Here is a 14,470-nt window from a genome sequence, read left to right as displayed (position 1 = left end):
TTTTAGGTTTAAGTGATAAATTTTTAAACTAATAAGAATATATAGATAATTTGATATTTGTATTAGATGCTAATGACAATTTTGTAATTTTAATAAAAGGGAAAGACAATCATTTTTAATAAAACTTTATTGATTCATTAACAAAAGTAGATGATAAGTGAGATTTGGTTCTTTAAACCTTAAAAGGTGGAAATTTACCATTTCATCAAACCTTGAGTGGGAAATTTATCGTTAACCTAATTAGACAACTCAAATCATAATATTACAATGTTATTATTATATATAATAAAATTATGTATACTTATTTAAGTACACACTTGATATGTGTCATTGAATGATTAAGTGATATTGAATTAAAAATAAAGTAACATCCAACACATAATAACACACATCAAGTATGTAACCATTTGAATGCTCAAAGTAGCTACTCATAGTCTTGCTTTATTGTATGAGGGTTACGTTACTTGCGTAAAACATTGCTATCAGCAAGCAATAAATAGGACACACATCTTTGAGCAAGCTAGCATGGGCCTATTGATGCTATGTGTATGAGATGCATAGTGGTACTTTTGGATGGCCTTAGGAGACTCAAAAACATGAAAAACATTATAGGCAATCATAATTTAGATAGGCACTCAAAGAAATAGGCAAAAAATGGTGGTGGGGTAGACAAGTGTGTATTGGGCTAAGACAAGTCACGTAGGTCATGTGGGCGTACCAAGCAAAAGGATCACGCATGTAGACAAGACAGGTGGTGTGCAAAAAGGCAAGCAACATCCAAATGGTTTGATTTCCATGAAAGCATATGTCCTATGTTGTAAACTAGTGCTTAGGGTAAAACCTAAATGATTGGGGATGTTAACCATCTATGATGCCTATAAATTGTAGGCTTTGTAAAGTAGGGAAGTGTGTGAAAAATCATTATAAACACTACCAGTAATAAGCTTGTAATGCTTTTTGAGTTTAATAAAAATGTTAGGTACTTTTTCTTATATATTGTGAGCTCTTCATTTTCTATATTTTTTAGTGTTTGTGTTTTTTAAGTGGACTAACTAAGTGTGAAATTTAGTGTCATCATAAGATACAAAGTTCATATCAATGCAAAGTTTTGTGACAATTACTCAGTTATTTAAGGGTTGCATAGAAAAGACAACTATGTTTTTATTTCTTAAAGAAATTTGGGTTGGGCCAAATGACTGTAAACAACAGGCATTTTATTTTTATGAATGCTTATTGCTTATATATATTTATATAACATTTCTAGTCTAATAGCCTAGTCTATTATCAAAATATTGTTCACTTTGGATACAAAGTTCGTCATGGATTTGTTTTTAGGCTTTGCAATCTAAAATGTGTCTTGATAGCTTAAGAAGCTCATAAGCTATTTGACTAGTTAAATCTTCTCATCCCTAGCCGATATAGGATGTACAAACAAACCAAATATCTCTTATGTTTTGTCGATGTAGGATTTGTCTAACGGTGTCACATACACCACCTTTTATAAGACTCAGTGTCTTTGTTAAGGTTTATCCCACCGTCTCTCAAGAGAATACACGAAACAACTCTGATATTATTGTAACATCTCTGATCCAATAACGTAGTTCACTGTCAAGATATTGTTCACTTTGAACACAAAGTCTATCATGGTTTTGCTTTTAAGCTTTACAACCCAAAATATATCTTAACAACTTAAAGAGCTCATAAGCTTTTTAAACCAATCAAATCTTGTCATCTCTAACTGATGTATAGACAAACCCAATATCTTTCACGTGTTTTATCGATGTGAGATTTGCTTAAAGGTGCCACAATTTAATAGCAAAAATATAGTAACGAGATGAAAAAGAGGAGAAAAATGAGAGAAAGAAAAGGTGCAAATAATACCAAGAAAGTTGCAATGATAATACTGCCAACTATCACTCCTCTCAAAGACACAAATCTTTTTACTTTACACTTTTCTTTGCATTCCTTCTTTCTATGTGTTATCTTTTTAGCTAGATAAATTTATCATCTTAGTTTTAATCAGTTGTTTTAATTGTAGTTCAAGCTTTTATGTGACACTTTTCAGCGAATCCCATATCAACAAAGTATAAGAGAAATGTTATACTTGTCTGTACATCAATTGCTAGTGTGGGGTTTGTTTGTACATCCTACATCATTTGAGGATGTCAAGATTTTACTGGTTAAATAGTTTGTGAGTTTCTTAAACTGTCAAGACACATTTTAGGTTACAAAACCTAAAAGCAAAACCATAATTGACTATGTGTCTAAAGTGGACAATATTTTGACAATTGACTAGACTATTTGAACTAGGGATGTTACAAATGCTATTAGAACAACTCTAAATATGTCCTCTGAAGTGATAGTAGGGCAAATCTTAGCGAGAGCGCTAATTCTCATGAAGGGGGTGATTGTGATACCCTTAAGCAAATTCAACATTAGTAAAACACAAGAGTGTTGGATTTGTTTGTACATTATATATTGTTTGGGGATGCCAAGATTCAGCTAGTTAAATAGTATATAAGCTTTTTAAATTGTCAATAAATATTTTGAATTGCAAAGCGCAGAACCAAAATTATGATACTGTGTGTCTAAAACGAATAATATCTTGACAGTGAGCTAAACTATTTGGAATAAGGATATTACAGTCTGCTATAGGAGTTATATAGTAAGAGGTTTCTATATGATTTTTCAGTTCTCAAATTAGGTGTGAAAGCTTGTGTTGGATTTGTGACTTACTTAGTTTGACTATTGTATTTTATTAACGAAATATTTTCTCAAGCCAATTTCATGTGAACTCTTCTGCTGTCATTGTTCTATTTTTAAGGTAATAAATTCTTCACATCTACTGAATCAACAGGTTTTGTTCATCAAGGGAGTCTTGGTTCGTTAGAAGGTCTATCTTTTAGAGATGATGATCGAATTTATATGAATGATCCTTTTCTGGATTGGAAGTGAGGAAAAGGGGACATTGGCCATTGGCTTGACTTTTAGTGTGCTTAATGTAGAATTGACAACTTTTAATATAACTTGTTAACATGTTATGACATAACATTAAAAAAAAAATTGAATTATGTTTATGGCTTTTTCACAAGAAATTTAATTCGAGTCAACTCAATATGATTCGAAACTAAATAAAATTATGTTAAGATTGACACAAAAGTAATCTAACTAACTTGAACTAACTCAAATATTTAGAAAAATGTTTGTTGTAGTAAAATTTGTTAAAAATATATTGAGGAAATGTTGAAGGACAATATCAGTAATAGTTTAAATTTTTACAAACCGTATATAATTATATCATCCTATAGTTGTAATTACTTTAATTATTATTGGTTTTATTTAAAATGTTATTTTATTTTTCGGTAGCCAAAATAAGATTTAGTTATTAAAATTATTAACATATTTAAAGGTTTTAATATGTAAATTTGTTCAACCATTTATTAACAAGATAAAATATTATGTTATTTGTATTGTTCATTGTAGGCTGATATAATTTTCTGAAGAAATTAAAACATGAAACACATTTAGGAGAGTGGATTACTAATAAACAGAACAGAATAAAATATAATAATCTAACTTGCCCATGCTGCATTATTTCTATTGTTTTATCCGATGACCATACATAATACAATAATTCAGACAGACAATTATTTTAGAGGCAATCTTATATGTACATATATTTTTTTATATATTTAAATTATATAATTTTATTGATTATTTTATACGTTGAAAGCAAATTTCTTGCTAGAAGAAACGTCTTTCAGTTGGTCCGATGAATAATTCAGTCTCTATTTCTGACCTGTGGGAGCTCTGGCTGTTATGGGTTGCACCCTTTTGTCGAGCTGATGCCTGCCATGGCTTTGCATGAAAATAAAATCAGAAGTGTATTCTGTGATTCATGGCCCTTCTGGGAAAAAAATTACAAGTTTGAAAGATCAGTTCAAATTTTCACCTTTAAACTTAACTTAGCATTCTCTTCCAGTAATAGTTTCTCCTGTATTCCAAAGAAAGCAAAAGGGGTATGAACACACAGAAATGCTTATTAAGCAGTATAAAATATTAGAAAAATTTTTAATGTAAGCTAACATTAATTATAAATTTGATTTAACAGAACCGAATAGTTAAATAGTCTAATGACTAATCATATGGACTTAAGTAATTTTGAGAGTTTTACAGATTTAAATTATATAATGGTGTTCTAAAATTCTTATAATCCTAAATTCAAAAAAATTAGGATTGAATGGTTTAATTTTGTTTATATATATTAAATCTTACTAAAGAACATGTTACCTCTGCTTTTAGTTGCTCTATCTGCTCCTTAAATAGCTGAGCCTGAAACAAAAGTGTCATTGCTAGGTTACTAGCTTTCAATCAACAGTTTTCCAACATCTAGCATTTGTCCACCGGGACATATTACAAGTTGTGGAAGAAATTCGTCCGTTAGCTCAGGTCATTGATTACCTTTCTTGCTCGAATGCTACGCAAGCTTCTTTCCAGCTGACCACCAATATTTACAAGTTCATCAACACCGCACGAACCCAAATCGTTCCCTAGAAGCTTCCTGAGACACCAATATAATTCAAACCTCAGAAAAATCTACTACTTCAACGAAAATGTTATGTGCCAAAGTTTGCTATTGAAGGACAAGTATCAGTTTAGCTATGAACCTTTGAGAAACTTCAATACTTTCAATCTCCTTCACCATGTTTGCCATATCATGCTGCATGCATTTGCTCTATATGGAAAATTGTTGCAAGAAAACCCAATAAAACGGATGTGATTAATTATAATGGTATTACAAGCTTTCTGTCTAATGAGTAAAAATGAGACAACATTAAAGGCTTCCACCATATAATTCAAATGGACATCAGAAAGCTACATCATTCAAATATTCAGAACGAACATATTTCATAGCTATCTTCCAATGAAATTAAAAGAGAAGGGGAATTATAGAATAGAAGAATAATGACACGTATTTTACATTAGATATAACAAAATACATATAATGTACAACTTTGATCCTAGTCAAATCTTAATATTCGAAGTCTAAAAATTAAGAACCTAATTAGCTGTAAGTAAGCATGATACAATAATAAAAAGATAATGAGTAATCTTAATTAAAGGTAATGATAAATCTTGATTTTCTAAATTGAAAGCTTAATTAAAGGAGATGAGGAATCTGGATTTTAGGAATTGAAAGCTTAATTAAAGGAAATGAAAAGTCATGATTTTAGAAATTTCCTTTATCAGCTTCTACATTTCTCGATATATGAACAATAAACTTATGTGTGCATACTTTTAGTATACAATTTAAGTACATAGATGATATATCATTACGTGATTAAATAATTTTAAATTAAAAATTAAGTAACATCTAACGATATAATAACACATTATTTGTGTACTTAAATTATATACCAAAAATATGTATATATGACATTGCTCTTATATGAAAGCTTCACGTTCAATATTGACTTAATGTTTAACATAATAACCTACCGTACAGATGCTGATAAGTGACTTAATCAACTGCAAGTAATATTTTATATAATCTACATTTTTTTACGGTACAATAATCGACTATATTTGTTGCTACTGATCATCTTTATTTTGACATTCAGTGATTTCTAGGGTTTCTTGGTAAATAAGCTGAAATGAAAGTTATAGAGAATTAGTGTACATTGTTCTATCCCTTCATTACAAGAGATTATGACTACTGCTTCCCCATGAAAGAACTATTTTCAGAAAGGATTATTTTTCATGTCTTATTTATAATACACAAAAAAAAAAAAAAAAACAACTGTGCTTAAAGATATCACAGAATAATTTACTTAGTTAAAAGATGAAGTTCCAACCTGCATGCATTCTTCCGCTTCAGGCTTGTTAGCTAGCACTTCCTTTTTGTATTTGAGGTATTGATCGATTGTCTTTTGCATCCTGAGGCATTCCAATGCGAGATGTCATCAACACATACACATAAAAGTTGAACATAATCAAAATTCTTATTGTGTTTTCTCATATGATTAGGCTAAAAGAAATGAACTATATTTTACCATTCATGGCTATATATTGTTAACTGTTGCACTTAGATAGAGTTTCAGTTAACTAGATTACATGTCAAGTAGCTAATCTCACAGAGGCGAAACAAAAACACTGCTCTAATTTTTCCCTTTCACCAACCAAATTCACAGACAATATCTGAATCTCAATTGTTTAAGGACTTTGTTTTTGTGATCAACTAGCAAGACTCTAAAAATCACAAGTAAAAAAGCACATAATCTTAATACACAATGCTCCCTAATTAGCTTTAGAAAAATGAAAAACATATGCAATACACCATATAGAATGTGCATCTACTGTTAAATTAAAAGACTTTTTTTTTTTTGCCCCAAATTTTGAACGAACTTTTATTTAGAAATATATAATATTTTAAAAAACACTTCAACCTTGTCTCCGTAAGGGTCAGTTGAATAGCTAAGTTTGTGATTTGCTCTCATTCAAATCCCCTACAGCAACTTACAAAGTTAAAGATCATTATTTCCTCTTTCTTAAAAATCATAAAGTTTGATGGCGACTCCAATTTTCAATCTACTAAAATAAGACCTCTCTTATATTAAAGATATAGCTTTCCTTCATTCAAGATTGTATAATTTAAAGAAGACTTCAGTTTTGAATTCATCATTGCAAATATTTAAAATTAAAGTTAAATTAATGAGAAAAATGCACCTCTAACCCAGCTGAAGGTTCCATGTAAACTACGGAAACCCCTTAATGTCTATGCTGCTTTCGCACTAGTCTCTACTGTCATGCATGCTAAACTTACTCCTGAAAATAGCTATGAAATATGAGAATTTCTTTCTTCTTTTTAGATGCTGACTAGTGACTAGCCCAACATAAAAAATGTTGACAGGGGATCAACTAAGACAAAAATCAAAGGGATGAGAATTGTTCAATCTACTGCTACAAGGCTATCAGTTTTCCAGCATTCTCATTCAAGTTTTATCAACACAACTTGCAAATAAGACAGGGACTTGAATGAATTAGGCATTCGATTAAGTGACTAGATCTCTGCTCACATCAATTTAAAAAATGCAGCACCATTACATTCTAACATTGTGAGAAGGTACTCTCAAAGGCCATATGAAGCTGACTTCAAAGACAAGACTGTGCCTTTACAGCTCCATTAAAAAAGCTTAATTGAGTTAAATCAGAAAAACTACGTCATCAAAAGATGTAGAACCAAGGTGTGAATTAGTTTTATGTCAGGAGACAAGAAGGTTCCGTGTTTGGTTTTTCAAGTATCTTCTTCACTTACTGTTAAAGTATTCCTTTAATCTTTTTATGCTTCTCCTTTATACAATGCGATTTCTAAAATTCAAGAGGCGTCTCCTTCATAATTAAAATTTTGCTCTACTTGGGAAATTTAGATCTAAAATATAGAAAACTTACTCAACAATAAAAAAATCGTTTATCAGGAATTATTGATTTGTGATTAAAGTGATGAACATCGAAACACTATTATTTGAAAACTTTTTATGAAAGCCACAATAGGGACACAAGTCTGATTTTGATCAGTAAGTTGCAAATTCATATCTAGAAAATTTCTAGATAACTGTGACAGATGAAGTAGAGACACTAGAAAAAAAAAATCACCTGTATGAATTTTTTTATTTTAACCAGAAACCTTCCGTCAAACTTCAGTACCACAAAAATATATATTGATTTGGACAGAAACTTTACGAAGTTAGGACACCTAATTCTTCCAATCCAATTTACTAAGATGGAGAAACTTAACAATTGCCAAAACAATTTGAACCAGATTTTTAAACAATAAATAACTCATCCATATTGGAACAAGATGGAAAACACTAATTTAGATATCAGCCCAAATTAATTAATCCGTCAAGCCTATTTCTTGAATCAGAGTCTTTTACCATTAATATATAGAAATAGTTATTGGGTTTTCAATGCATTAATAAAACATTGGGTTGAGATCATTATTATTAGTTATGTACAGAAAAAAGTACTATAATAAATAATTAAATTATACTTTAGGTAGAAAAACTGCAGGAATCATTGGGTTGAGAAGAGAGCTAAGCAGTCATAAGACAAGTATTTAATCAAATAAATGGATCATATATCACGTGACAAGTTTTATAAATGAGAAACTATGATCTATGTACAAAGATTCGTTACGTTTGATAAGTAAAAAGCCAGATTTGGGATGACTCCGTTATAAGCCAAAGGTGGCATTTATCATAAATTCAATAAATTTTGATATATGTATATGCAAAATGAGTACAAATAAGATCAGAAGGCAAACAGTAACTAATAAGAGTATCTATTTCATTACATTGTATTGTTATGATCAATAAGATAAAACTTGAGATGAATGAACATGTCTCTCTTAGATATTCTACAAAAAGAATCAAGAACTTCAAATATATCAAGATAATTGATCTAGTATTGAAAAAAATTAAAGCAATGATATGTGCATTCAATTTTAAGAATCCAATTGAGTATTTTGATAAGTGTTACTTCATTTTTTGTTTAAAATTACTTAATCGCATTATAATATATTATCCTAGTGAGCAATTAGGTACTCAAATTTTGGTGCTATAGTTTTATTGAAAAAAATATTGTCATTTCACACATGCATTTAAATACTAATAAATCAAAACTTGCAGTCCAACTATAAAGTGACCGTTTTTTTCCATGTATATATACCTCACACGATGAGAATCTTGCATTTCTTTCTCATCAATTAGTTAGTGCACTTGATAAATGAAAATCAAACAAATCAGTACCGTAAATGGATAAATAGCAAACTGTATCTGTAAAAGAACTATTTCTATAAAAAATTTATGAGAACCAGTAAAAATTTACAATTTAACATCAATTGCCTCTAGATAATATATTTTGTGAAATGCACCAAAATCATCTCGGTAACAATAAAACAGCACCATAAAGACACAGGCTTCATAGAAAACAAGAGACACTTTGCAGTCGTTTCTTTCTCTTTTTTGGTCATGAAACCATCTAATATTTCCCTTATTTTAGGCCATGTTGCAAGTTCCCACTATAAATAATGAAAATGAAAGGGGAAAGCATCGATTACTAATTACAAAGTATCAAAGTTAGGGGTAGATTTTAAAATAGTTTTATGAAAATCCTATGCCTAAACCAAAGTACAATTGGTGAAATGGCGACTTTTTCAATAAGCTTTTTGCAACCCTAGATATATAACATGACACACATAGAAAGTACTCACTAAGGAGTGTTTGGTTGAGGTAGATAAAGATAGAAAACTTTGTTTGGTTTATAAATAATAAAAAATTCTAATAAATCTTCTACTACAAATGGTGATGTAACAAGTGCTATAAGAAATAATCTGATTACTACTTTCTTATACGGTATTAAAAAGTTAACAAGTTAATTTTGATTTTATTATAATTATAAAATCATTTATTTATTTTTTAGGACAAAAATAACTTTATTTTTAATTTAATATAACAATTAACATAAAAAAAATTTGAGAATAATTATGTCAAGAACATTTAAATAAAATAATATATTAATTTTAATTTTAATAATAAAATATTACCCAAAACAAACTCTAAGAGCATAAGACAATACCGCTGTCATTATATAGATGATACAGAATGATAGTATGAAAACCATATCGACAAATTCCAGGCATTGATTTATTGCGGAAGAAGTATGCTAAGAACCCAGCAAAGGAAAATACACCGTTGAGATATGAAAATCTACACAATTAATTTCCAAATCTAAAAGGTACAAATGAAATATGATTCCTTCCGGAGTAGTACGAATCAGCAGAAAAAGAGAGAAATGAAATATGATAAATGTTCAAAGCCTAAAATGATGATTGTACTCTTTTTCCGCCATCACACAACCAGTAAAACAGCTCATATTTATTATTCAGTTGGTGCTAACAGGTTTTCACTTGGTTTCGGCTCACGCTATGATGCTAAAAACAAGATCAAGAATTGGAAGATTTTGAAGAACTTACCCAGAGCTCGAGAACTCATAGACTCTTCCTTTCTGTGAAAAGATAATCACTGCAACTTCAGATTCACAAAGAACCGATAGCTCAAACGCCTTCTTCAACAGCCCATTTCGACGCTTAGAAAAAGTCACTTGCCGGTTCGTTGCATTCTCAATTCTTTTCATCTGAATTTTCCCTCTCACCATGGCCTTGTAGTTAAACATGAAATCAGACTTAGTCACAGATTCAAGGAAACCCTAATTAATCATGTAAAGAACGAAATGCAAAAATCATCTCACCAATTATTCTGAAAAACCAAGAGATTGTTTTAAGCGCAGTATACACCAAAAATCAAAACCCAGAAACCCAGAAACAAACTATCTCCTTCAGATTTATAAGTCAGACAAAGCCCAAGAAAATTTTGTAGATGAGGATCTCAACCTGACAAGAAGATAAAGAAAAGAATCAAAACGCTACAAAAATGCAAAAAATCATAAGCCCTAGGGCAAAAACGCAGAGAATCTTTTGATAGTTAGATGCATCACTCTCTTTATACTCAGACCACAAGCCTAGCTTGATGTTTTTATTTCCATATTCGGCATTTTCCAGTGACTTTATACTATGCTGAAGTTCTTGCCCCAAATAAACAGAAAAGAATAACTAAAGTAAATGATAGATAAATTTTTGATAAAAATAGGTAAATAAATATAAGTTGATTTTTAATTACTTTAGTGCATATTTTGTTTTGGTAAAATTAAGAAAAATATAGAGAAGATAATAGAGAGAGACGCCAAAATAAAGGATTAAATTTGCTAAAGTAATAATAATGCATAAAATACGTCAGCATCATCGTACTATGATTTGTGTAAGGAGCCAATGAAGGAACGACAATGCAAACTGGCTAGTGGCGGATTTTTGTGTCATTTTCTAAATGAGTACCTTAGCCTTAAAAGCCCGACTCCGAAGTTTCACTATAACTCTAAGGTGGATATTGTCTAATTATGGCATTTTTGGAGATTGCTAGATTCAGTCTATAGAAGAATTTTTTCATCCTCCCTCGTATACTATTTGCCAACCTTGAAGCATATCTCGCCATTGCATTGAATCTGATGGTATAATTTTTGACTAAATTTGTCCTCTATAAGATATTGATAAATTCTTGAACTCTCACAAATATCATATCGGCACTTAAATACTCTTACTCAAACAACTTATTAAATTATGCCCAAGTGACCTCAGTTACTTTCACAAACTCTTTTGTTAAATTCCACCAAAGTCGTACATCAACCTTGAATAGTTACCTAACATATTTAACTTTTTCGACCTTGGTCATATCAGACAAAAACATTGCGAGTGCATGCCCATTGATTCCAACCATTCTTCTACTACAACAGGATCTTTAGTACCCAAGAATCTATGTGGCGAGTGCATGACAAGTAAGGAGTAAATTGGGTGCAATCGAATATTGGCCACCACTTCAGTCTCTAAGGAAGTCATTTCTATCGATGCATGAGTAGGTGGAGTCTAATCCGATTCACTAACTTGAACTTGAACATTGGTACGCTCCCTTTCCTTGAATGCCTCCTCAATTAAATTCTTAACATCTTTAACATTCAATTCAGATCAAGCAACTAGGGTTGATATCCTTGAATTTAAAGCCTCAGAGGGATTAGCTGCGAGTGTATTACAGGTGGCTCTCTTGGTTCACCTTATTTTTCTTTTAAAAAAAGAACCCACAATCAATCACTTAAAAGATTCATTTGAAGGAATATAAAATTTTACTTACAATGGCTGACGTACGAAGGTGATTATAAGAAATCTATTTTTATCAAAAATACACATAAATTAAATGTTTGGTTTTCTCAAAAGTGAGACTCTGATACAAACTGTAACATTCCCTTCTTAAATGTTATACCCTTTAAAGAAAATGTTATTAAAAATTGTACAAAAATCAAAACATTATTTATTTGGGAGTCATAAAATAAATATGATCTTTTATAAATTGTGCCAAAATCAAACCAAGTATTAAAATGAATCTAAATAGTAAAATAAAAATAAAAATAAAATAAAGTCCATATTGAAATTCGGATTAAACAAGTAAATCAAATGTTTCAGTTTCACATAACAAACACTAAACAATTTATTACATACCATAAATAAGAAAATTCATCATCTTGTGTCTCCATTATTGATCGACTGCCTCGTAGTTCACCATTAACTCATTTCAGACTTGTAAGACTGAATATAAAATGAGTGAATGACAAATCATTCAAAAAGTAAGAATGTTTATCATACATTAATATTAAGTCTTTCTAAATTTTTATTCGAAAAATAATTTATTTTTTTTCAGAATTCTTATTTCTCTAAGAATGTTTATCATTTCAATTCATTTCATTTCTCTATGTTGATGGGTCTATGTTGTATCAAAAATTTGACACCCTAGTCATGTGACTTCTCTTTCTCAACTATTGTAGTCCATGGTACATATGAATCAATCTTTTTCATAACACCTCTCTATGGGTGCCCTTTTCTATTAGTACATACTATAGAGTACGTATCCTTTCTATGGATGCAAAGCTTATATCACGAGTACCCCCTCAGCATAACTCTCAATCTCAAGTATTTGTATGGCACAAGTGATTAATTCTATCTCTTCCTTGGGATTGCTTGGTCCCATCACTCTGATTAGGTGTCATACAAATACTATATGTTTATTCTGGAGTTTTGATTTTATTCATGTTGGTCTTGTTGGGATTGGGATTGATTTTTTTAGACATTTAGTCTTGTTTTCAAGGTTGCGACAATTAGAATAATAATCTATATGACTGTTACTTTTGATTGGAAGATACATATAGTGAGTTGCAAAAAGTTGTTTATATGACCAAACCAGAGGGGTTTGTAGATGATGAGAGATGTAATTTTGTGTGCAAACTCAAAAAGGCTCTTTATGGATTGAAGTAAGCTCCAAGAGTTTGGTTTGGGAGGCTTAAAAGGTCACTAGCAATGAAGGGGTTTGAGGAATCAATTTCAAGCTCTAGCTATTCATTTTAAAGCATCCAAAAAAATTGTCTACATTTTTATATATGTAGATGATATTCTACTTACAAGGCCAAATTCTGAGTTTATTCAGGAGCTAGTGAATGATCTTAATTCAGAATTTTCTTTGAAAATCTTGGTGAATTAAGCTATTTCTTTGGGTTTGAACATGTAGAGATGACACAGTTTTATTTTTAAATCAGGCTAAGCATGCATTGGATCTCTTAGCGAAAACAAAAATGCTAAATGCTAAACCTTACCATAACCCTATGGTGACTGAACTTAAATTGCATGCAGGGGATAGTAAGTTGCTTGAGAATCCTACAATATATAGAAGTACAATTGGTGCATTACAATATTTGACCATGACAAGACCTGAAATTTCTTTTGTTGTTAATACGTGAAGTCAATTTCTTAAATCTCCAACTAGGTTGGAGTGGTAGGCTTGTAAAAGGATACTAAAGCATGTGAAAGGAACTGTGAATCATGGATCATTCTTTAAACCTAAATTTGTTCCCAAACTGGAGACCTTTAGTCATGCTGACTGGGATAGGAATTTGCATGATCAAAAGTCCACTAGTGGACACTATTTATTTTGGAGAGACTTTAATACAGTGGTGCTCTAAAAAACAAAAAGCGGTTGCTCTTTCTTCTACTAGGGCTAGATACAAAGCACTTAGTCAAGTTAGGACTGAAATTGCTTAGCTACATGGTTTTTTTTAAAGAGTTGCAAGTATCATGGATAAGGAAGGTTGTGATTTGGTATAACAATCAAAATGCAAGGGCTTGACCATGCATATATATAAAACATATACTTTAGCCACCTTAATTCATTTTCACATATATTTTAACTCTTAAAAAGTTACTTTTGCACCTATATAACACTATGTATGAATTTAATTTTATTACCCTTCGGAAAGTATTAGCCAACGCTAGATAATTAATCTTCACTCTCAAAATGTTTGATTTATTGGTGTGACATTTTAAGTTTACTATGGCGTAACAATGAGCCTTTTTCAAACGATCTAAAAATATATTTGAAAACTCAAAGACTATGGTAACATCTAGTAATATCCTATAACCCCTAAACCATGATGAGGAAACACTTTATTGAACCTAATTTCTCAATCGTACATTTTGTGTAGGTAAGACTCTTCCATTATCTAATCTTGATCAATTTTAGACTCATGGTATGTCAAAACCCTAATTTTGATTTTCCATGAATTGTTGATCAAATATATTTGAAACAAATCATCACAAACACTCTTCGTATTCTTATAAGAGATTTTGATTTCCAATATTTATTGATACTCAATTAGAAACTCAAAATCGGATCAAATTAGTGGATATCTTGAATCCAATATTTCTAAGTCAATGAATCATGTGTTGATCATCATTTGTTTTTACATACAAACAACGCATAAC

General features: G+C 30.6%; 1 protein-coding gene across 3 annotated transcripts in view; it reads right to left on the bottom strand.

Moving 5' to 3' along the window:
- Positions 1–3,563: 3,563 nt before the first annotated feature.
- LOC123225561 (MADS-box protein SOC1-like) overlaps positions 3,564–14,470 on the bottom strand; it is a 55,861-nt gene continuing 44,954 nt past the window's right edge. Inside the window, exons 1-9 of one of the 3 annotated variants that reach the window (XM_044649603.1) lie at positions 10,555–10,646; positions 10,309–10,450; positions 10,034–10,218; positions 5,856–5,937; positions 4,668–4,735; positions 4,462–4,561; positions 4,291–4,332; positions 3,953–3,994; positions 3,564–3,858 (exon numbers count right to left, since the gene is read on the bottom strand). In XM_044649603.1, the coding sequence (XP_044505538.1) occupies positions 3,745–3,858; positions 3,953–3,994; positions 4,291–4,332; positions 4,462–4,561; positions 4,668–4,735; positions 5,856–5,937; positions 10,034–10,215 (630 nt within the window). In that variant the 5' untranslated portion in view covers positions 10,216–10,218; positions 10,309–10,450; positions 10,555–10,646 and the 3' untranslated portion in view covers positions 3,564–3,744. Of the gene's footprint in view, positions 3,859–3,952; positions 3,995–4,290; positions 4,333–4,461; positions 4,562–4,667; positions 4,736–5,855; positions 5,938–10,033; positions 10,219–10,308; positions 10,451–10,554; positions 10,647–14,470 lie in introns of those variants that run through there. The other 2 variants (XM_044649596.1, XM_044649597.1) reach the window with 2 other exon arrangements.

This window comes from Mangifera indica, chromosome 9 (genome assembly GCF_011075055.1).
Source record: "Mangifera indica cultivar Alphonso chromosome 9, CATAS_Mindica_2.1, whole genome shotgun sequence".
In the NCBI taxonomy this organism is placed as follows: domain Eukaryota; kingdom Viridiplantae; phylum Streptophyta; class Magnoliopsida; order Sapindales; family Anacardiaceae; genus Mangifera; species Mangifera indica.
Note: the sequence above shows the minus strand (reverse complement) of the source record. Positions and strands in the feature narration are given on the sequence as shown.